We start from the raw sequence: 25,085 nt of genomic DNA, 5'->3' as shown, positions 1-25,085 counted from the left end.
AGTAAAGGAAATTCTATAACTATTTAGAAAATATTTAATATAAGAGTAAAGGAAATGTCAATAAAAAGTGCTATGCAAATATTTATCAAGCATTTGACTATAAGCACTCAACCTTTCAGAAAAAAATGTTGGAGTGAAAGTTGTCACAAATATGACAACTTTCACTCTGATGAGAGTTGTGACTAAATAATCTGCCAAAGCAGTTTTAATAGGAAATATATGAACACAATTTTATTTTAATCTCCATAACTCCGGCTCTACCTGCCTCGCCCTCATTATCTGCCTCTAAACAGAAAGTGAGATAAAACATCAGCCAGGTTTATTAAAGTCGTGAATCAGTCACTGATTCATCAACCCAACTTATCTGAAAACAGAACTGCAAGCTGCTGCATGTTCCTGTGAATTTAACTTCATCTTCTTCTGTTTGTGTGCAGAGGGAGGACATGTTCGGACCGGACAAGGTGTCAGGCCAGACGCTGAAAACCTGCGCCGACCAGCTGGCAGGAGTGTTTCTGGACATTTTCAATCTGTCCCTGCAGCTCGCCACGGTTCCTGAGTGCCTCAAGTCTTCCACCATCATCCCTGTACCGAAGAAGATGTCCATCACCAGCCTGAACCATTACCGGCCCGTCGCTCTGACCCCGGTGATCATGAAGTGCTTTGAGAGGATTCTTCTGAGGTACATCAGAGACTTCATCCCCGCAAACCTGGACAGCCTACAGAGCGAACCGGTCAACAGAGGATGCTGTCTCCATCACTCTGCACACAGCCCTGACCCATCTGCAGCATCCCAACACCTACGTTAGGAAGCTATTTGTAGACTTCAGCTCAGCATTTAACATCGTCATCCCAGACAAGCTGGTGCTGAAGCTACTCGAGGTGGGGCTGCCCGCTTCACTGTGCCACTGGATCAGAGACTTCCTCACCAACAGGCCTCAGGTGGTGAGAATAAGTGGCTCAACATCGTCCCCACTGGTCCTCAACACAGGCACGCCGCAGGGCTGTGTGCTCAGCCCAGCTCTCTTCACCCTGTTTACACACGACTGCGTGGCCATCCACCCCACCAACACAGTCGTGAAGTACGCGGACGACACAACAGTAGTGGGTCTCATTTCAGACAACAACGAGACCCACTACAGAGAGGAGATTCTGCAGCTCACTCAGTGGTGTTCAGCCAACAACTTGGTGCTGAACACAGGGAAGACCAAGGAGGTCATTGTGGACTACAGAAGGTCCAGGAGGACGGATCACACTCCCCTTCTCATAGATGGAGAAGTGGTGGAACGTGTGGACAACATCAAGTTCCTGGGCCTCCACATCACGTCTGACCTCTCCTGGAATACAAACACCTCCCACCTGGTGAAGAAAGCACAACAAAGGCTCTTCTTCCTCAGGAAACTGAGACGGGCTGGACTTTCCTCACGGCTGCTCGTGAACTTTTACAGGGCGAAGATCGAGAGCATCCTCTGCCTCAACATGACTGTGTGGTATGGTAGCTGCACAGCACTGGAGAGGAAACAACTGACACGGGTGGTGAGAACAGCGCAAGGCATTGTGGGATGCCCCCTCCCGGACCTGGACTCCATTTACACAGACCGGGTCAAGAAGAGAGCTGGATCCATAGCCATGGATTCCAGCCACCCGGGCCACAGACTGTTTGTGCCGCTGCCATCAGGCAAGCGGTACAGGAATATATGGACTACAACAAACAGACTGAGAAACAGTTTCTTCCCCACAGCCGTCAGAGCCATTACTCCCTGCCGCCCCCCCCTCCCACACATATCATAACCTTGCAGTCACACATACATATCCCCCACCCCCACACAGCCATATTGTTCTGCACTTTGCACTGTCACATCATCTGCACTTTGCCATAATTGGACCTGCTGCTACTTCTTTGGTGTGGTTGAGTGCCTTTAGTTAATTTTAGTTGTATATATTGTTATTATTATTACTGTGTGTTTGTTAATTTTTATTGTATATATGTGACTTTTTGCACGGGAGCTGCAACAGAAATTTCGTTGAATCCTGTTCAATGACAATAAATGCTATCTATCTATCTATCTATCTATCTATCTATCTATCTATCTATCTATCTATCTATCTATCTATCTATCTATCTATCTATCTATCTATCTATCTATCTATCTATCTATCTATCTATCTATCTATCTATCTATCTATCTATCTATCTATCTATCTATCTATCTATCTATCTATCTATCTATCTATCTATGTTCCAGCCCCTGAATAGGATCACAGAATGTGAAGCTTATGGCTGGATAACTTCAACCTTTACAGTTTTGATCAACCTTTACTTTTGATCATCAATCTCATCAAGGGACGGATCCTGACTCTTGTTTGTGCTTACGGGCCGCACGACAGTTCAGATTACCCACCCTTTTTGGAGTCCTTAGAGGGGGTTCTGGACAGTGGCTCTCCTGGGGACTCCCTTGTTCTGCTGGGGGACTTCAACGCTCACATGGGCAATGGCAGTGGGACCTGGAGGGGTGTGGTTGGGAGGAACCAACCCCTGTTGGAAAAAGGGGGACCAATAGGGGTTGTTCAAAAAGGGGGACTGGAGGGTGTGGTCAAATTATAGGGGGGTCACACTCTTAAGCCTCTCTGGCAAGGTCTATTCAGGGGTCCTGGAGAGGAGGGTCCGTCGGATAGTCGAACCTCAGATTCAGGAAGAGCAGTGTGGTTTTTGTCCTGGTCGTGGAACACTGGACCAGCTCTACACCCTCAGCAGGATCCTGGAGGGTTCTAGGAGTTCGCCCAACCAGCCTTTTTCCTCAGCGCTTTTACATCAATGACATAGAGATCGCAATCTCTCTTCACAGATTCAGTTGGCTTAATATTAAAACTCACGGCCTCTTGCCGTACTTCTAAACTCACGGCCTCCTACCGTATTATTAAGCTCATGGCCTCTTGCCGTACTATTAAGCTTACTGCCTCTTGCCGTACCACTAAATTCACGGTCTCTTGCCGTACTACTAAGGTCACGGCCTCTTGACGTACTATTAACCTCACGGCCTCTTGCCGTACTTCTAAGCTCACGGCCTCTTGCCGTACTTCTAACCTCACGGCCTCTTGCCATACTTCTAACCTCACGGCCTCTTGCCGTACTACTAAACTCAAGGAATCTTGCCGTACAACTAAGCTCACGGCCTTTTGCCATATTTCTAAGCTCACGGCCTCTTGACATACTTCTAAGGTCACGGCCTCTTGCCATATTTCTAAGCTCACGGCCTCTTGCCATATTTCTAAGTTCACGGCCTCTTGCCGTACTTCTAAGCTCACGGCCTCTTGACATACTTCTAAGGTCACGGCCTCTTGCCATACTTCTAAGGTCACGGCCTCTTGCCGTACTACTAAACTCAAGGAATCTTGCCATACAACTAAACTCACGGCCTTTTGCCGTATTTCCAAACTCACGGCCTCTTGCCGTACTTCTAAGCTCACGGCCTCTTGCCGTACTTCTAAGCTCACGGCCTCTTGCCATACTTCTAAGGTCACGGCCTCTTGCCGTACTTCTAACCTCACGGCCTCTTGCCGTACTTCTAAGCTCACGGCCTCTTGCCGTACTTCTAAGCTCACGGCCTCTTGCCGTACTTCTAAGCTCACGGCCTCTTGCCGTACTTCTAAGCTCACGGCCTCTTGCCGTACTTCTAAGCTCACGGCCTCTTGCCGTACTTCTAAGCTCACGGCCTCTTGCCGTACTTCTAAGCTCACGGCCTCTTGCCGTACTTCTAAGCTCACGGCCTCTTGCCGTATTTCCAAACTCACGGCCTCTTGCCGTACTACTAAACTCACGGCCTCTTACCGTACTTCTAAGCTCACGTCTTGATGTCTTGACCTCAACATCTGTTCCACTTCAGACGAACTATTAGTCATATTGTTTGTTTCATGTCTTTCCAAATAGAGGTTCTTTCTCCAGTCTCCGGCCCGGTTCCTTTGCAAGTGAGCAGTTGAAAGGTTGGGCGCCAGAACTTTCTTGCACAACAGCTTAAAACTAACATCTTTCCTCTCTTAAGTGATTGATATTCCACGTCTCTCCAAATCTGAATTCCTTCCTGACTTCTAGGTCAGATTAACCCAGTCCATTTGACACAGTCCATTTCTGTTAGGTTTAAACATATATTAGCGCGAACCAACCAAACAACATAATTTTTAACTATTCTTATAATCATATTCCTCTACAATTTATTGGGAAGAGTCTTGGTTATAGAGGCCCAGAAACGTTGAATGAGGCTGGGTTTTTTAGCTGGTTTTGCTATTTTCTTTTTGCAAATGGAAATGAATTCCTTATCTACCGCTGAACAGTTTAAACCCAACAGTAAAAGAACATCTTTTTTTGAGCAGCCTAATTTTTTTGGGACTGCTCTCAGTATGTCCTTGCTCAGATTGTTCAGACTACTTTTAATGTCCTTTAGATCTTGCACCTTGACCTCAGCACAGATTTTCTCAGACAACCTCTCTACAATGACTTGGAGGTGATTGTACGTGCATGATATCCTTGATTTTGTTATGGCCTTGATCAGTACTGCATTGACAAGCAGCATGATGGATGACTTCCGCTCTTCTTTCTCTGCGGCTGGCAGCGGTTCAGCAACCTGTGTGGCAACCACTGACTCTTGCTCTGCATCAACTAACTCCCTGCATGTTGAGTGGGTCGATTCCTCCGAAATTGAGTTTTCCACTGATGGTACTGTGGTTTCTTCATCCTCTGGTGGCGGTAAATCCCTATTGCCTTGTTCGTTGCTGTAATTTTGAAGGTTCTCCTTCATTTTGACTCCATCTGCTTTGTTGTTCTGTTGTGCAAGGGGAAGAGGAGCAGCTTGATCGCTAGACTCTTGGTTTTCTGTTGGTGGAAGGTCAACCAATGAATTACCTGGGATCTCTAAATGGTGTTGGTCAGAGATTGACTTTTTCACTTCCCCAACCTTTGGCAGCACCTCAAAGATTAAGTCTTCCATCATTTCCAGACTTGACTCCTTTTCCTTCAACGTAAGATTAGTTGCCTTTGTCGGATCTGAAAACTCCTCTGAAATAAATTCATCCACCATCTTTATATCTGGTTCCTTTTCATTCGAGCTCAAATCGTCTTCATTAGTGGAATTTGAAAACTCCTCCGAAATAAATGTATCCACCATCTTTATATCTGGTTCCTTTTCATTCGAGCTGAAATCGTCTTCATTAGTGGAATTTGAAAGTTCCTCCAAAATAAATTCATCGACAATCTTTATAGCTGTTTCCCTTTCAGTCGAGCTCAAGTCATCTTCATTAGTGGAATTTGAAAGTTCCTCCAAAATAAATTCATCCACCATCTTCAAGTCCGATTCCTCGTTTTCAGAAACAGGATTGCTGTCGTATGTCTCGTCTGTTGTCATCTCAGAGTCTAATTTCTCAAGGATATCTGGTGTCAGGTTTACATTAAACTGCTGGCTCCCGTTCTTTGTGTGGCTCATGGCTTCTTGGATTTGCAATGTAAAACAAACTCTAGGACAATTAAATAACTATTTTGTTTAAATCGCAAACTATCTCGATCTCTCACCAAACTCCAGCTGTGTCTCTTAAAGAAAGTAGCAGAAGTAAAGAGTTGCTGTCTGAAATCTGTGATATATCTCTGTGATGTCATATATATCTCTGTGATGTCATAACAGACCAGATTCCATCAAGGCAGGTTGAGTCAGCTTAGCAACCGTTGCTAGGTATGTCAACAGCTGTGTGCAGCTCAGAGAAATAATGTCTAATTTAAAGGAGGAAAAGTGAAAGTTTCCATGTTTTAGAGGCTCTGAGGCTGAGAAGGAATCCTCCAGTCACTAAACGCTCTTCATGTTGTAGCGCGACTGAGACAGGACTGACACCCAGCAGCAGTAAAAACAGGCAGGGTTGTTTTCAGATTACTTCAATAACCGAACTTACTAACGATCTTAAAAACACAGAAAATGGATCATCTGCGCAGCCGCGGTACCGCGATTCTGCGCAGATGTGTCCGCAAAGTGTCTTTCATCAGTGGAAATAATAGGAGATCCGCTGCAGAAGAACCAACAGGTTATGGGCCCAGGCAAGTTCCGAGTATGGCAGTGCACGGAAGGGGATTTCCGCCGCGGTTTCACGGAGACGAAGCCCGCTGCCACAGTGGTTTTCAAAGTGGGGGCCGCAAGGGGGCGCCAGGGAGCCACGGGAAGATGGAGAAAAAAATAATAGTTGTACATGAAATAATTTTATTGAATCAAAATAATTAAAATATTCCTGTCTGGGTATAACTGCATTATGAAAATCATTCACATGAAGCTTACAAATAATATTTTTGTCATAGCCATGACCATGACGCACTGTAAACATACCTGACTAGCCTTGCGCCGACATTAGCTTCGTGAAAACAATAGTGCTAAACAGATAGCAGGCAAACATGTTAACATGGACAAGTTTTTGAAAAGAAAAGGACCTGGCGAAGACCCCACCAATCCACAAACATCTGATCAAACACAGAGGAGCTGCAACTGGCCACAACAGTTGAGCAAGTATGAAAAGGACGATATTAACTATGGATTTACGGTCACACACAAAAACGGACAGGAGTGCCCTAAATGTGTGCTATGCCTCGAAATTCTTTCAAACGAGTGCTTCAAACCGTCCAAACTTAAACGGCATTTACAACAGAAACATCCAGCGGAGGCTGAAAAGTCAGTGGAATATTTCAAACGCAAGGAGGAACAAATAAGGAAGCAGACGACAACATTTGTGCAGCAAGCTAACGTCCCGAGAGCAATGAGAGCATCCTATGCGGCATCGTAGCACAAAGCTCGGGCAAAGAAGCCCCACACCGACGGAGAAGGTTTCTTACTTCCAGCAAGCAAAGACATGGTTCGGGAAATGCTTGGTGAGGACGCGGCAGAGAAAATGGATGCTATACCATTTAGGACAACACGGTGTGTAGACGAATAAGTGACATGGCAGGGGACGTTTCTAATCAACTTTTGGACCAGGTACGAGCAAGTGACTATTTCGCATTGCAACTGGACGAAAGCACTGATGTGGCTGATGCAGCGCAACTGCTGGTCTATGTTAGGTTCCTTCAAGGAGAAAAGTTTGCAGAGGAAATACTGTTCTGCTCTTGCTTGCCTCCTATTAATATTTACTGCTCAGCTGATTATACCTGCCTGGTATGTGTCTGTCTCTCTCTCTCTCATGTAGCCTACATTTGCTGTTAGGCCTGCATTATATAAAATGCCTGCATGTTTAATTTGGGACAAACTTTTATTTTGTTCACAAATCTTTCTGTTTTTGCAACGTATAAAGAGGTTAATCGTTTAAAAAAAGGTTATTGAAATTAAAGTGGTGGGCCTATGTTATTGTTATATGTTATTCATTAAATTAATGAATTAAAGGTTAATAAAATATAATTGTGACTTCATCTTTACAAGATAAATGTGTTTTCATTTAGATTGTTTGTTGACTCATTTTTAAATTCTGTCGCTGTAGCTTACACATGAGTGTTTACGCATGTTTCATATGATGGGGGGCCTCAGCTGAAAATGTACTGGTGTAGGGGGGCCTTGGCATGGTAAAGTTTGGGAACCCCTGCGCTACCACATCTGGGAAGCAAGGTTTTTAGCATACTTAAAAACCATCGGTCTAAAAGACGCTATTCTGGGAAGTGAGCTAGCAACGGGAGCTGATGTACAAGAAGCTCCCGGACATCGATAGGAAAAACCAACTGGCGTATGCAGAACTGTGTGGCTGTTTGGATGATAAGACGCTAATGCTAATCCTCTATGAAGCGCCAGATGACGGCAAGAAAAGCCTAGACATATTGAGACGCCATTTTGAGTCAGAAGAAAAGCCGCGATTAGAGCTTTGGAACGTGACGTCACTGCTCTAGGCGTAGGGATATGAGCGCCATCTTGTGAGGCCATATACATAACCGACAAAACGGCTGTCTGACAGATATTTTGAATTTTTGAATCCAAGTTACTTAAAATTATTTAGGGATGGTTCGAACTTGCTGCGTTATTGGATGTAATGTCTAATGACACAACCGAAACGGTAAAAAGATGGAAAACGGACTTTCGTTTCACTGTTTTACTGTCTGTCAACAACGCGAGGAGGCTAAGCTATCGGGGCTAACGAAAAGGAGACGAATATCCGGGTATCAGCGGTGAGACGTCCTGATATCACGTTCAGCAAGATAAAGGAGCTTGTTTTAAGTCAATAATTCCTTAATTTTGATTAAAATGTTCTTGTTCAATTGGCAATTTATTTGGAAAAATGTCTTGTGATAAGCTAAATAATCTGCCAATGTATAAAGTACTTTTTCATCAATATTTAGAAATTATTGGCTTAAAACAAACTTCTAAATCTTGCTGCAGTTAGTTTTGTTTTACTCAAGTGTACTAAGATATTTGTGCTAGAAATTAGACAAAATATTTGGTAAATTTTGTGTTTTTACAGTGAAGGAAGTGGAGATGTTGACAGAAGAGTTTAAAAAACACAAAATGTATTTTGTAAATCAAATGCACTCTGTGTATTACAAGATCCAACCACTGGGAGGCACTAAATGTTAGACGACAGCTGATCTCATGGAAAAACCTGAAAACCAAACGAAAAAGAGAAACTCAGCTTATCAGGGAAACAAAATGCATTTGCTCCATCAGTATGATGCACAAACTCTTTGTTGGTTGAGTAAAAAAGAACAAATGAAAGAAATGATTTATAAATCAAGTTTTATTAAATGTGCAGCAAAGCTCCATTTACATTACATTGTTTCTTGCTTTAATGTTTATATAGATATTTATGAATCACTGAATAAAAATTCTGCATATTGAAGTAAAAATATTCATAGCTTTATGATTATGATGATACATTTTGCTCAACCCCAACAGTTTATATCAGATTCTCTCCGTTCCCCTTAATCTGGATCTCTGGATATGAAAACAAATCACAAAACAATATCTCTGTTGAGAATACATTGAAGATTCAAATTTACTTGCACAAGGACAGATTTTTTTCTGCTTGGCTTGTTTGCACACACTTAGCACATAACATGACAAAGGAGAAAAAGCAACAATCATTCAGTTCACACACGTTTTATACAATAGAAGATTTGAAACAAAATTACAATGATTGGTTGTTGAAAGGTTGGTGGGAAACATGTCAGACTGAACCTTTCTGTGCTTTTGCACTTTCATGTTAACCTCATCACATCGATCCCTTCAGGCGATTCAACGTTAGAAAACTGCAGATGATTGTTGAGCCTTTCAGTTTGTGTGGCTGGAGTTTTGGACTTTAAAAAGTATTTCCACCCTGGGATGCCCCATAAAAAAAATAAAATTGCCCCATTTGAACAGTTGCTGTCACAACCTATTCAGTCCATCTGACCCACCAAACTAACATTAAAGGCTCACAACTGAATCGTTTCCTTTGGTTGAATATGAGCACAATATTTACTGCTAGTGAATTATTCATACAGTATCCAATTCACTATTTGAAGCAAGATTAAAAGCCAACTTAAACATTTTGCTAAAGGCATAAATCATTAATTGCAAAAAATAAATGAATAAAACAAAAAATTCTCTAAATATTCTTGAAATATAAAAGACATTTATCATACATTGGTAACTATATAGCAAAATTAGAACTAACCTGTGAAATGTTAAAATTACATTTAAACAAATTTTCTTGTTAAAGGTCAATTTCCTGAAGTTTAGCTTTCTAAACCAAACCAACATGATAACATGATAAGACTGCAAAGCCTGTCATGAGACATAGTGGACTTCAAATATGGATTTTTAGGTTTAGTTTTTAGTTTACTGAAAGGTTTCTCCACCAGCATCTTTCACAGGAAACATACAAAATGTAAATAACGAAATCCAAACTTCCAAAAAAACAAAATGCTGTGTGCATTTTGTAAATTGATTTTGGGCAAATAAAGGTGGAGAAGTTAGGAGGGAAAGTGGCATTATGTTTCTAACTTAGATACAAGCTAAGGTAGGAAACTCACTGTTCACATTGCTCAGTCTCCAGTCCAGACAGGAAGAAGTTTTTTATTATCATTTCATAAAGATTGTTTAAATTTATGTCAGTAATAAATTCTACAGGTTTTTGTGCAATTGTAGAAAGAACAACAACACAGAGAAATGCCAATTGATTCCCTGCTGTGACACCAAGAAATGTGTTATTGAACAGAGTGGTTCACCTTTTTCACTGGGACAGGATGGTGTTATACTGGTGTGGAGGTTATGGCTGCTACTGACCGACTCATCGGTTTAGTCTGGTAAAAGGTGCAGAAACAACTTAAATATGAATATCTTGATAAGATGCTAGTGAAATGGAGACTAACAGTCACCTGTATCTAAACTAACATAATCACACAATACAGTCTAACTACCTTTATTGTAGAAAAACTGGGTTACAAATTGAAACTATTTTTGTTGTTTAAGTTTTTCTGTTAGGGAGTCCCAAAGCAAATATTTATGCACCCATTAATAGACAGATTGCTCTTAGACAGGGTAAAATGGCTTCTCAAGCATTTCTTTGTTTTCCTTTGTGGTCAGTTTGCTGCTACTCAGTGAGTTGCAGATTTTTTGTCCAGGCCAATATCTCTGAGAGCCACAGACCAGCTCTGGCTCTGAGGAACATAGAGACCTTAGTCTCTGTCCCTTCAGCCAGGGCCATGCTGTCTGTAGTGATGAAGTAGATATTCATGCCAAGGAAGAGGGCATTGGCTGCAATAGAGAAAGCTCTGGCCATCTTGGTAAGAGCAAGCGGCCCTTTAACTGCTGCCTGACTAATTTCAGGAACATCTGAGGCCATTCTGGATACAGTACCCAATGCTTTCCCTTCCTGTAGTGCAACTTTACCTGCATTTGGAACAACAGCTGCATCAACAATCAATTCACCAGCCTTTTCAATACCATCTGCAGCATTATTTCCTGCCATGTGAAGCTCATCTTCACTACTTTGTGTAACTTCAGCATATGGTGGTTTGGCCGCCTCTTCCAGACAGTCCTGGATTCTCTGAACACCAGACATGAATCTTTGAAAGGCTGTATTTGCTTGTTGTGTTTGTGTATGATTAACTCCACCCTCTACTAAAGTGGTTACCAAGCTGTTCACTCCACTGGTTCCTGCCACAGCTGCACCAGCAACTGTCAACCCCACAGACGCACCAAATGTAACTGGAATTAAAGCTAAGCCAACAATGGACAAGATTTTTCCCACAGCTCCCACTGAGCTTCCAGCCACACTGGAGATCTTTGCTCCCTTATTCACACTGTCTAACGTAACAGCACACTGCTCAATCTGATCAAGAAACTGCAGCATCTCAGGAAGCTCATCATTGTACTTATTAACAAATTCTGAGTAGCTGATCCTCTGGAACAGGAACATCATCCGAATGTCGTCGTCCATCCTAGAGAAGAAAGTTTAGTTTTTGATTTGAAAACACTGGAAAATCTTTAAGTAATAATTCATTTATTGGGGGTTTGAATCTTACCTGATTTTATCAAGTTGTTTGACCTGATCAGTCATTTTTTGCATGACATCATCAGATAAATCACATTCAACAGCAATATCCTCTCTTATTTTAAGACAAATGTTGATTCTGAGGATGTGGAAGAGAGAACAAAGTCTGAATGTTTGTTTGAAAATATTATAGTATTATGAACATGTTATGTTCACAACAAAAAACAAGTTATTTCTTGATGAAAAGTATTTTACCTGTCAGAAAGGTTTTCAAATATTCTCTCGCTGGTGTTTATATGTTTTTCCAGCTGGTACAGCAGAACCTCCACATTGTGTCTTTTAGGAGCAAAGAAAGTTGCTGCGTCTCGTTTGAACTCCAGTAGCAGAGGGCAGATCTGTTGTGCAGATTTGATCAAATCCTGAACTTCATCAAAGCTGATCTCATCAGGCAGGAACAATATCTGGTTCTCAGTGAAAACCTGCAGAGACGTGACCGCCAGCTTCTCCACCGCATCCAAGAAGGTTTTGAGTTTCTCCAAACCCTCCAGTGTTTCTTTCAACACTTCATCCAGCTCCTTCTCCAGCTCTGCAAGTTTCCTGTCTCTATTTAACTGGAATTTGCTCTTTATACGTTTCATAAAGCTTGACTTGGTGAAAGACGGGTCAATCTTATCAGCCCTTTTTTTGATTTTTCTGATTTTCTCCATTTCTTGCTCTCTGCAGTTCTTCCATTCAGAAAACATCTCACAGAAATCTCTCACAGCTACGATGTAAGTGAGAGTTTCTGTTGAATACTGACACAAAGTCTTCTGTAGTTCCGATCTGTAGAAAAGATTACAATAGATTATTGAAACTCCTTTTATTTAGGGTTGGACCAGAACTGCCTGCAGTCACTGCAGAGCGTCCAAAACGCTGCAGCTTGTCTGCTGACCAAAACAAGGAGGTGTGAAGCTGTTACTCCAGTTTTACTCATCCTTTATTGGCTTCCTGTTGCTTTTAGGATAAAATTTTAAGGTTTTATTGAAGTGTCTAAACTCCATGAGCCCTTCTTACTTCAATAAGTTCTTGCAGCCCTTCACTCCACCCAGAGCTCTGAGATCAACCGACCAGCTTTTATTATCTGTCCCTAAAGCTCAGCTAAAACCTAGAGGGGACAGAGTCTCTCTGTGGCGGCCAGACTGGATCAGTCTCCTTCTGTCTGTAAAGTCAGTCGGTTTAAGTCCAGACAGAAAACTCATCTGTTCTCTATGACCTTCAACAGCTAAAGAGAAAATGTAAAAGCAATTAAGATAATTGCTGCAGCTAAATTTCTAAATTTTGGGGTTTTATTCATATTATTAGCTTTTGGTATCTGACAATTTTATACTTGTCTTATTATTTTTTACTAAATTTAATATTAATTCTATTTTTTCATTTACCTACCTGTGATGTTGTGAAGTTGAGGCTGTTATAAATGTGCTATATAAATAAACCTTGACTTGGGAAAAAAAAGTCACTTTAAATTTAAAACTAGAAAAACAAAATTTCTGAAGAAATTTAGCCGGGGCCTGCCAAGGCGCGGCCGTGGGGTTTGGGCCCGGCGTCGTCACGCCACAAATCGGCGTCGACGCTAAAGAACGCCGTGACGTAATCAGTGGCACGCGGAGAACCGCAAGAACGTTAAGTGAGGCGGACGTGCACCGTTCGGTACGATTTAAAATGTTGTCAAGGCTTTTATTTTGGAAGTTTTGTTAAACTTCATTTCAAAGGGCCAAACTAATCCCATGCGTAATAGTCCTTGGGTTAAAATAGTTATATAATGCTCAAAACACAAGTAGCTGATGTAAAAAAATGCAAGGCTTTTATTTTGAAATTTTCAGTATGCTTCATTTTTAAGTTCCGAACTAATACCACGTGTAAGAGTGCTTTGGATGAAAAAGTCAAAAAAAGCCAAAAAGAGCTATTACCTCATGTAAAAATATTCAAGGCTTTTATTTTGAAATTGTCAGTATGCTTAACTTTAAAGTTCTGAACTAATACCACGTGTAACAGTGCTTTGGATGAAAAAGTCAAATAAAGCCAAAAAGAGCAATTACGTCATGTAAAAATATTCAGGGCTTTTATTGTGAAATGTTCAATATGCTTAATTTTAAAGTTCAAAACTAATCCCATGTGTAACAGTGCTTTGGATGAAAAAGTCACACAAAGCCAAAAACAGCAATTGCATGATGTAAAAATATTCAAGGCTTTTATTTTGAAATTATTATTATGCTCCATTTTAAAGTTCCAAACTAATCCCATGTGTAACAGTGCTTTGGATGAAAGAGTCATATACGGCCAAAAAAAGCAATTACATGATGTAAAAATATTCAAGGCTTTTATTTTGAAATTTTCAATATGCTTCATTTCAGAGGGCCAAACTAATACCACGTGTAACAGTGCTTTGGATGAAAAAGTCACATAAAGCCAAAAAGAGCAATTACCTGATGTAAAAATATTCAAGGCTTTTATTTTGAAATTTTCAGTATGCTTAATTTTAAAGTTCCGAACTAATGCCATGTGTAACAGTGCTTTGGATGAAAAAGTCATATAAAGCCAAAAACAGCAAATACATGATGTAAAAATATTCAAGGCTTTTATTTTGAAATTATTATTCTCCATTTTAAAGTTCCAAACTAATCCCATGTGTAACATTGCTTTGGATGAAAAAGTCATATACGGCCAAAAAAGCAATTACCTGATGTAAAAATATTCAAGGCTTTTATTTTGAAATTATTATTATTCTCCATTTTAAAGTTCCAAAGTAATCCCATGTGTAACAGTGCTTTGGATGAAAACGTCAAATAAAGCCAAAAACAGCAATTACCTGATGTAAAAATATTCAAGGCTTTTATTTTGAAATTATTATTCTCCATTTTAAAGTTCCAAACTAATCCCATGTGTAACATTGCTTTGGATGAAAAAGTCATATACGGCCAAAAAAAGCAATTACCTGATGTAAAAATATTCAAGGCTTTTATTTTGAAATTATTATTATTCTCCATTTTAAAGTTCCAAAGTAATCCCATGTGTAACAGTGCTTTGGATGAAAACGTCAAATAAAGCCAAAAACAGCAATTACCTGATGTAAAACTATTCAAGGCTTTTATTTTGAAATTATTATTATGCTCCATTTTAAAGTTCCAAACTAATCCCATGTGTAACAGTTACTGAGTTAAATCAGTTATATACAGCCCATAGCAGCAGTAGTTCTAAAGGCCAGTTCTCAGTCCTGATCTGTTTCAACTGAGGATAGATAGAACTACAGTGATGCGTATTCGTAGTCCAAATCAGCAGCCAATAGCCTCTTGAGTTCCGTTGCTATGGCAAATAATGGTCTCAGCAGGTGTGAGCTCTGAGCTGTGAGCTCTCAAACACACAAGTGTGTTTGAGCAAACACACTTTACTGAAAAAAAGCATTGGAAACAAATCCTTCTTGTTCGGGAACCGTAATACATATTCGAAAAGCGTTTCGAGCGTATGACAGTTCAATGTGTCTTCTGCGATAGTCCCGAGATTCATATCTGTACCTCACTCAGAGCATTTACAGTGATGAGAGAAAGAAATGTTGTGCCCAGATATGAACCGAGATGGGCTGTCACTCTAATTTGAAGAAAAATGAGAAACTTTGGGTCGCTTAGAGGCAAATTGTGGACAAACCGTAACTGGTATCGACGAGCCGTCTTCACTTTCGAAGAGATCACAGACGTATCTACAAAATGAAATTTGAATGGCATTTCTAGGTGAATTTGTGACGACACAGCAAATCCTCAAAAATAGGGTATTTCTAGGATTTTTCCCATTGAGTTATCATGGGGTTTTTTTCGCAGTTTTTTGCGAATTATGTCGCCACGTTAAGCCCAAATCCCACCAAAAATAATAGCTCCAATGGCGTGAATTTTCTGCACGTTTTGATACCTCATTTGTAGGTGTGCACCCAGCGGTATGAGCCGCATTAACGGTTACGGAAGAAAAATAAAGAATTATAACTAGAAAATTTCGGAAGAAATTTAGCCGGGGCCTGCCAAGGCGCGGCCGTGGGGTTCGGGCCCGGCGTCGTCGCGCCACAAATCGGCGTCGACGCCAAAGAACGCCGCGACGTAAGCAGTGGCACGCGGAGAACCGCAAGAACGTTAAGCGAGGCGGACGTGCACCGTTCGGTACGATTTAAAATGTTGTCGAGGCTTTTATTTTGGAAGTTTTGTTAAACTTCATTTCAAAGGGCCAAACTAATCCCATGCGTAATAGTCCTTGGGTTAAAATAGTTATATAATGCTCAAAACACAAGTAGCTGATGTGAAAATATTCAAGGCTTTTATTTTGAAATTATTATTCTCCATTTTAAAGTTCCAAAGTAATCCCATGTGTAACAGTGCTTTGGATGAAAACGTCAAATAAAGCCAAAAACAGCAATTACCTGATGTAAAAATATTCAAGGCTTTTATTTTGAAATTATTATTATGCTCCATTTTAAAGTTCCAAACTAATCCCATGTGTAACAGTTACTGAGTTAAATCAGTTATATACAGCCCATAGCAGCAGTAGTTCTAAAGGCCAGTTCTCAGTCCTGATCTGTTTCAACTGAGGATAGATAGAACTACAGTGATGCGTATTCGTAGTCCTAACCAGCAGCCAATAGCCTCTTGAGTTCCGTTGCTATGGCAAATAATGGTCTCAGCAGGTGTGAGCTCTGAGCTGTGAGCTCTCAAACACACAAGTGTGTTTGAGCAAACACATTTTACTGAAAAAAAGCATTGGAAACAAATCCTTCTTGTTCGGGAACCGTAATACATATTCGAAAAGCGTTTCGAGCGTACATGTGTAACAGTGCTTTGGATGAAAACGTCAAATAAAGCCAAAAACAGCAATTACCTGATGTAAAAATATTCAAGGCTTTTATTTTGAAATTATTATTATGCTCCATTTTAAAGTTCCAAACTAATCCCATGTGTAACAGTTACTGAGTTAAATCAGTTATATACAGCCCATAGCAGCAGTAGTTCTAAAGGCCAGTTCTCAGTCCTGATCTGTTTCAACTGAGGATAGATAGAACTACAGTGATGCGTATTCGTAGTCCTAACCAGCAGCCAATAGCCTCTTGAGTTCCGTTGCTATGGCAAATAATGGTCTCAGCAGGTGTGAGCTCTGAGCTGTGAGCTCTCAAACACACAAGTGTGTTTGAGCAAACACATTTTACTGAAAAAAAGCATTGGAAACAAATCCTTCTTGTTCGGGAACCGTAATACATATTCGAAAAGCGTTTCGAGCGTATGACAGTTCAATGTGTCTTCTGCGATAGTCCCGAGATTCATATCTGTACCTCACTCAGAGCATTTACAGCGATGAGAGAAAGAAATGTTGTGCCCAGATATGAACCGAGATGGGCTGTCACTGTAATTTCAGCAAAAATGAGAAAGTTTGGGTCGCTTAGAGGCAAATTGTGGACAAACCGTAACTGGTATCGACGAGCCGTCTTCACTTTCGAAGAGATCACAGACGTATCTACAAAATGAAATTTGAATGGCATTTCTAGGTGAATTTGTGACGACACAGCAAATCCTCAAAAATAGGGTATTTCTAGGATTTTTCCCATTGAGTTATAATGGGGTTTTTTTCGCAGTTTTTTGCGAATTATGTCGCCACGTTAAGCCCAAATCCCACCAAAAATAATAGCTCCAATGGCGTGAATTTTCTGCACGTTTTGATACCTCATTTGTAGGTGTGCACCCAGCGGTATGAGCCGCATTAACGGTTACGGAAGAATAAAGAATACTAGAAAAACAAAATTTCTGAAGAAATTTAGCCGGGGCCTGCCAAGGCGCGCCCGTCGGGCTTGGGCCCGGCGTCGTCACGCCACAAATCGGCGTCGACGCTAAAGAACGCCGCAACGTAATCAGTGGCACGCGGAGAACCACAAGAACGTTAAGCGAGGCGGACGTGCACCATTCGGTACGATTTAAAATGTTGTCAAGGCTTTTATTTTGGAAGTTTTGTTAAACTTCATTTCAAAGGGCCAAACTAATCCCATGCGTAATAGTCCTTGGGTTAAAATAGTTATATAATGCTGAAAACACAAGTAGCTGATGTAAAAATATTCAAGGCTTTTATTTTGAAATTTTCAGTATGCTCCATTTTAAAGTTCCGAACTAATCCCAATAGTTATATAATGCTGAAAACACAAGTAGCTGATGTAAAAATATTCAAGGCTTTTATTTTGAAATTTTCAGTATGCTCCATTTTAAAGTTCCGAACTAATCCCATGTGTAACAGTGCTTTGCATGAAAAAGTCATATACGGCCAAAAAAAGCAATTACGTCATGTAAAATCTTCAAGGCTTTTATTTTGAAATTTTCAGTATGCTTAATTTTAAAGTTCCAAACTAATCCCATGTGTAACAGTGCTTTGGATGAAAAAGTCACATAAAGCCACAAACAGCAATTACGTCATGTAAAAATATTCAAGGCTTTTATTTTAAAATTTTCAGTATGCTTCATTTCAAAGGGCCAAACTAATCCCATGTGTAACAGTGCTTTGGATGAAAAAGTCAAATAAAGCCAAAAAGAGCAATTACATGATGTAAAAATATTCAAGGCTTTTATTTTGAAATTTTCAGTATGTTTCATTTTAAAGTTCCGAACTAATCCCATGTGTAACAGTGCTTTGGATGAAAAAGTCATACAAAGCCAAAAACAGCAATTACATGATGTAAAAATATTCAAGGCTTTTATTTTGAAATTATTATTATGCTCCATTTTAAAGTTCCAAACTAATACCATGTGTAACAGTGCTTTGGATGAAAAAGTCAAATAAAGCCAAAAAGAGCAATTACATGATGTAAAAATATTCAAGGCTTTTATTTTGAAATTTTCAGTATGCTTCATTTTAAAGTTCTGAACTAATACCATGTGTAACAGTGCTTTGGATGAAAAAGTCAAATAAAGCCAAAAAGAGCAATTATGTCATGTAAAAATATTCAAGGCTTTTATTTTGAAATTTTTGTTAAGCTTCATTTTAAAGGGCCAAACTAATACCATGTGTAACAGTGCTTTGGATGAAAAAGTCAAATGAAGCCAAAAAAGAGCAATTACGTCATGTAAAAATATTCAGGGCTTTTATTGTGAAATTTTCAATATGCTTAATTTTAAAGTGTAAAACTAATCCCATGTGTAACAGTTACTGAGTTAAATCAGTTATATACAGCCCAAAGCAGCAATTAGTTGTAAAGGCCAGTTCAGTCCTGATCTGTTTCAACTGAGTATTCCACTATAGATAGAACTACAGCGATGCGTATTCGTAGTCCAAATCAGCAGCCAATAGCCTCTTGAGTTCCGTTGCTATGGCAAATAATGGTCTCAGCAGGTGTGAGCTCTGAGCTCTGAGCTCTCAAACACACAAGTGTGTTTGAGCAAACACACTTTACTGAAAAAAAGCATTGGAAACAAATCCTTCTTGTTCGGGAACCGTAATACATATTCGAAAAGCGTTTCGAGCGTATGACAGTTCAATGTGTCTTCTGCGATAGTCCCGAGATTCATATCTGTACCTCACTCAGAGCATTTACAGTGATGAGAGAAAGAAATGTTGTGCCCATATCTGATCCGAGGTCTGCTGTCACTCTAATTTGAGCAAAAATGAGAAACTTTGGGTCGCTTAGAGGCAAATTGTGGACAAACCGTAACTGGTATCGACGAGCCGTCTTCACTTTCGAAGAGATCACAGACGTATCTACAAAATGAAATTTGAATGGCATTTCTAGGTGAATTTGTGACGACACAGCAAATCCTCAAAAATAGGGTATTTCTAGGATTTTTCCCATTGACTTATAATGGGGGTTTTTTCGTAGTTTTTTGCGAATTATGTCGCCACGTTAAGCCCAAATCCCACCAGAAGTAATAGCTGGAATGGCGTGAATTTTCTGCAGGTTTTGATACCTCATTTGTAGGTGTGCACCAAGCGGTATGAGCCGCATTAACGGTTACGGAAGAAAAATAAAGTTCTATAATAATAACTAGAAAATTTCGGAAGAAATTTAGCCGGGGCCTGCCAAGGCGCGCCCGTCGGGCATGGGCCCGGCGTCGTCGCGCCACAAATCGGCGTCGACGCCAAAGGACGCCGCGACGTGATCAGTGGCACGCGGAGAACCGCAAGAACGTTAAGCGAGGCGGACGTGCACCGTTCGGTACGATTTAAAATGTTGTCAAGGCTTTTATTTTGGAAGTTTTGTTAACCTTCATTTCAAAGGGCCAAACTAATCCCATGCGTAATAGTCCTTGGGTTAAAATAGTTATATAATGCTCAAAACACAAGTAGCTGATGTAAAAATATTCAAGGCTTTTATTTTGAAATTTTCAGTATGCTTCATTTCAAAGGGCCAAACTAATACCACGTGTAACAGTGCTTTGGATGAAAAAGTCAAATAAAGCCAAAAAGAGCAATTACGTCATGTAAAATTATTCAAGGCTTTTATTTTGAAATTTTCAGAATGCTTCATTTCAAAGGGCCAAACTAATACCACGTGTAACAGTGCTTTGGATGAAAAAGTCAAATAAAGCCAAAAAGAGCAATTACCTGATGTAAAAATATTCAAGGCTTTTATTTTGAAATTATTATTATGCTCCATTTTAAAGTTCCAAACTAATCCCATGTGTAACAGTGCTTTGGATGAAAAAGTCATATAAAGCCAAAAACAGCAATTACCTGATGTAAAAATATTCAAGGCTTTTATTTTGAAATTTTCAGTATGCTTCATTTCAAAGTTCCAAAGTAATCCCATGTGTAACAGTGCTTTGGATGAAAACGTCAAATAAAGCCAAAAACAGCAATTACCTGATGTAAAAATATTCAAGGCTTTTATTTTGAAATTTGTCAAGAAAACTGGCATGGGGTGTGAGATCTTTCCGGGTGCATGCAGAAAAGGTGCATAGAGGCCTGAGAGAAAATAAGTAATCTTGTAGTTTGATTAAAAGCTAATTAAATTGAATATGAAGGAATAGTAAAATGAATACAAGTAATCACATAATAACCTTCTGAAATGTATTATCTGAAATGTGATCTGTAATGATTTCTGTAATGAATTAACTGTGGAAAGATTATGGTTGATGAATTATAATAAGTAAGAGATGTGATTGATTGTTAACTAAGGATCAAACTTGTGATGATGTGAAGTTGTAATCATTTGAAATTAATTCAAACAGGTTTAACAACAGATTTAATGTGTTTAATGAGCTATAATACATAATAGTGGGTTATAGAAAAAGAGAGGAATACAGCACAGTCCTGAAACAGGAAATGTCGCAAGCAGTTCTGAACAGATGGTCAGAGCGCACAGGATGGTTGGAGTGTTGAGTTTGGCTGAAGCAACGGAGAAAGGGGAAGTACGGGACTTTCCACCATGGTCAGCAGAAATAGATTGGGCAATGTGAGGACTTTTTCATGAGAAACAGCAGATGTGGAGAAAGTCACGTAGGCCAAACCTCCCCATACACACACATGGTGGAGAGATGCATAAAAAGGGGCTGAGAAGAGGAACCAGTTGTTCCCAGTCCGACGGCGCAGAAGGAGAGACAACTTGCTGAAGCAGATTGAGCCACGGACCGCACTTCAGAACCACGGGAGAGTTCGGACTTCACACCGCCAAGGAAGGACTGGGTTCCATCGCCCCATCCCTGGTTCTTCATTCGATCGTCGGTCTCGTCTCAGCCCAGCAATTACAAACTCTGCAACAAGACTTGGAGGAAGGACAAAGCTCCCTCAGGGATGAGGAACTGGGTTTTGCCAAAGGATTCGGACCCGTTCTGCTTTGTTTCTTTTCTAAAGAGGGTTTTTTCCACACAAGGCAAAGACCTCAACCAAGGATGCTAGAAATTCCTGTTGCCAAAGATCCACCATCGTCTGGGTATGAGTTGAATCTGCTCATTGAAATTCCATCTCAGAACTTGCGACTTTAGTCAGGGAAAAGAGGACAGGGTAGTATGATTGTACATGTAAATTTTATTACACTGTTTTTGAATTATTTACGATTGATTATTGATTTGTATGTCGCATATCCCTGCTTAAGCTTGCTTAATAAATTTATACTATAAAATTCTAAAGAGGTTGGTGGACATTGGAATTAATAGAGTCATTTAATCTTCGTTCAGTTCTTTTAATTAAGGGAAAACTAATGTACATGATTCCAGTAAATAGGAGGCTTCATAATTTCCTTTGGTGAGAATAAATAATGACCCTGGGACTTACATCTAAGTCACTAAACATAATCTAGCCGGTTCCAAGTGCAAGTTATGATTTAGAAAGTGGGCTACCGTTAACAGAAGTGGTTATTGGAATTATGCAGCTGTGAGGGCTACTCAGCTGATTGTTTCTTAACTGTAAAGGGTCATAACTTCTGGATTGGAGGTAGTTAGAGCTAGACGAATCACTTTCGCCACCAGTTTAAATAGATTATCTCTTATAGAGTACTTTTAGGGTAATACCCAGGTCTCAGAGATTTTCCGGACCTGTTAGACAGAGAACTGGTCAGTAGGCAGCCCTGGGTAGTAGTGAGGAGTGGGCGGGGCTGACTATTGCAGGATAACCTTCATGGCGCCCAACGTGGGGCGGCGCACAACTGAGTAGGCGGGCCCCAAAGACACCAAGTCAGTGAAAACAGATGCGAGACTCTGAATAGCTCACTTGGGTTTCTAACTCTTAGGGAAGAGAGTTAGTGGTGACTGACAAGGCCATCAGTCACAACCCTCGCAGTAACTGTATAGCATACAGGTGAGGGAAAGCTTCTACTGAGGATAGAATGACCAGATCCAGACAGTGAAGCCAGTAGCCAACACAGCCTGGACCCATCCCTACTCGAAAGCGCAAAGAGAGGCTTTGGGGGATAGGCGACTCGAAAGACAAAGACAACTATGAGTGAAGAAGAAGAAAGAGGGGAACTGGAGCCCCTACAAAAGCCAGCAATGGAACAAGAGGCAAGCAACATCAGCCGGGATGGGAAGAATCATCAATCCCATCTTTCCAAATCTGCATTATCGCAATTTCCTGTAATGTTGATATTACTTGGTGATGGATTGGAATCCTGGACTGAGATAAATAAAAAGATGTTCTTTGATTCTCACTTCACCATGAGCAAGGACGTTGCTCGGAGCCCAATGGAAATCATAGTGCAAAAACGGATATACTACTGCACCCAGCTTAGACACGGCCACCGACTGGGGGTCGTCAGATGCCCAGTGAAAGTGGCTAAGAAGCCGGAGGTTAGAGGATGGCTGGAATGGTTCGCTGACCTCCTTGAAGGATGGGCGGATGGTGAGCTACGAATTGTCCACAGCCCCTCCGAAAAGTATGACCGCGTAGTAAAAACAGCTACCTTGGCGGCGGGCATCGATGGAATCCTGGTGGACCCAAACGCCAAGGGGGTGAACCAGTACAAAGACTACGCTGAGGCCATGCAGAGACTTTCAACCTACAAAGAGGGCAAGGAAAAGGAGCGAGCCCTCGAAGAGGCAGGGTCGGAGGTGGCTGAGCCTCCGTCCCGACTGCCCAGCAGAACCACGACACCGACTCGCCAGACGAAGCAACCTCCGAGGTATCTGATAGACCTGACGGGCGGCAGCGACGACAACGCCGGCGGTGACAGCAGCGACGACAGCGATGGAGGTCCCTCAGCTCCACCAGGTCCATCGCGGAACGAGGACATCCCACCTGCACCAGCCAATGAGGAAGACCCCGAGGAAGCGCTCGTCGGCGGCCTCACTGAGGAGCAGTTGGAGCAAGCGGCCAGGGACTGGTCCCTGCGACGAGGTCTGGAGCCCGGGTTTCATCCCCGAGCCCACAGCACGGAGAGAAGGCATCCACTACCACCTACGGAGACCCCAGCGGCCAGCAGTTCCGACGAGGACAGGGAGGAATCGGACGAGGAGCAGCGGGACCCCGGTCGCCCTAAGAAGAAGACTCAGAAATCGGACACCTGGAGGATGGCCCGAGAATTAGCCGAAATACCACCGGGGGCCAGCAACTTTAGACTGCAGACCGGCCTCCGGATTTATCAGGTTATTGGAAGAATATGGGATCTTGAGGGTGACGGACTGATTGTGTTCACCAATGACAGATACAAGATCCACAATCGAAAGTTCAGACGCAGCCTTGAGGACCAAGCAGGGCAATATTACCAAGCGGATTCAAAATTGCTAGAAGCCACCTGTAGCCCAAAGACAAGGGGAGAAGTAGTCTTGATGAACGGCTATAGTCTCCCTTATGGTGCTGTAATCCTAGTCCCGATTGACGTCTACCGAAAAGGAGAGGGTTTGGAGGAATATCGGAAGAAGATGTGGCATGGACTCGAGCGGGGCTTAGCGGCGGCCAGCAACGAATGCATGAGAAGAGTCATAGTGAGTGTACAAGGACTGAGATCGCCGGATCTGCCAAGGGACACCGCCAGATCAATAGCGGAGAACGGAGTGGTGAATATAGCCAAGACCAACAGTCATTTCTTTGTGTTCAAAGAAGTGGTGGTGGTGGTTGACCCCCGTCTGCATCGACTCCGCACTGAGCAAGGGGTGAAATTGGCAGCTGAGATGGAGGAGCAATGCCGCATTAGCCATCCATCGCAAGAAATCAAGAAATATCCCTTAAAAATTCCCCAAAGTGAGGTTTTAAACACCACCCAGATAGGAAAAGCCAAGGCCGTGCAGCCACCCAGGATAAAGATAAAGGAGACACCTGTTGAACCAGGGTTCTCCGCAGCAAAGTACGTTAAGGAGTTCTCGTTTGAAGAGAGCCACAGTGAACTGAAAAAACCCAATGCGGGAAAAGTCAAGAATGAGCAGCCGACGGTCCCGAAAGAAGAAGGACCGATGAAACCAGCCAAGATTCGACCGCTGAACTCCCCCAGGAGAGAACCTCTTCGACAACAGCAGTATGAGGACATCAGTGACTCGGAGGACGAAGAGGAGCAACCGGAGATCGAACATCCTGGAGAAGAAGAAGAGGAGAGCGATCACGGCAGCGTCTTCTCCGACCCAAAGCAACTACCGGCCGAGCATAAGACACTCCGAACAGGACAGCATCGGGGTAAGAAGAAAGAAATAGAAACCTTTGACATCGAAGGATCTTCTGAGAGACTGGCAAGAGACGTGACCTGGGGTCCCGTGCAGGCTAAGGACGGACGGCGTACGTATGTACCAGAGGTCGGCCAAACCGAGTACCAGATCCCGGCAGGATGGGCCAGCAGATTGGGAGACCGGGTGCAGCTCGAGGTGGAAGCAACAATCGGAGAATGGGCTAACATCCTGATGACACCATCCTGCTCCACTCTGACAGCACACTATTCCCTGACTACCAACTTCAGGAATGCATACATTGGAATTATGTATGATGTGATGCTGCGACGACTGAAGAAAGCTGCCTTCAAATACTCCAGGGAGGCTCGACAGAAGCTGGACGAAGTGTCGGCTGATGAAGAGGAACCTCAGGCGACGTCTTCGGAGCCAGGACCACAGATCCCGGTGAGACCACCAGGGGCGTTGACTCAGCTACCTGCCACTAATACGGGACAGGATGCTTACGCCGAATTGAAGAATCTAAGGCTGGTGATTAGGAGTAAA

The 25,085-nt window shown here is 41.8% G+C and overlaps 1 protein-coding gene across 1 annotated transcript in view; it reads right to left on the bottom strand.

The window, feature by feature from the left end:
• Positions 1 to 8,751: 8,751 nt before the first annotated feature.
• LOC111611674 overlaps positions 8,752 to 25,085 on the bottom strand; it is a 55,515-nt gene continuing 39,181 nt past the window's right edge. Inside the window, exons 5-7 of the mRNA XM_023349278.1 lie at positions 11,728 to 12,294; positions 11,504 to 11,611; positions 8,752 to 11,419 (exon numbers count right to left, since the gene is read on the bottom strand). Of these exons, the coding sequence (XP_023205046.1) occupies positions 10,570 to 11,419; positions 11,504 to 11,611; positions 11,728 to 12,215 (1,446 nt within the window). The 5' untranslated portion in view covers positions 12,216 to 12,294 and the 3' untranslated portion in view covers positions 8,752 to 10,569. The remainder of the gene's footprint in view (positions 11,420 to 11,503; positions 11,612 to 11,727; positions 12,295 to 25,085) is intronic.

Source organism: Xiphophorus maculatus, chromosome 16, assembly GCF_002775205.1.
Source record: "Xiphophorus maculatus strain JP 163 A chromosome 16, X_maculatus-5.0-male, whole genome shotgun sequence".
Classification (NCBI taxonomy): Eukaryota; Metazoa; Chordata; class Actinopteri; order Cyprinodontiformes; family Poeciliidae; genus Xiphophorus; species Xiphophorus maculatus.
The sequence above is the reverse complement of the archived record's forward strand: the minus strand, read 5'-3'. Positions and strand labels throughout refer to the sequence as shown.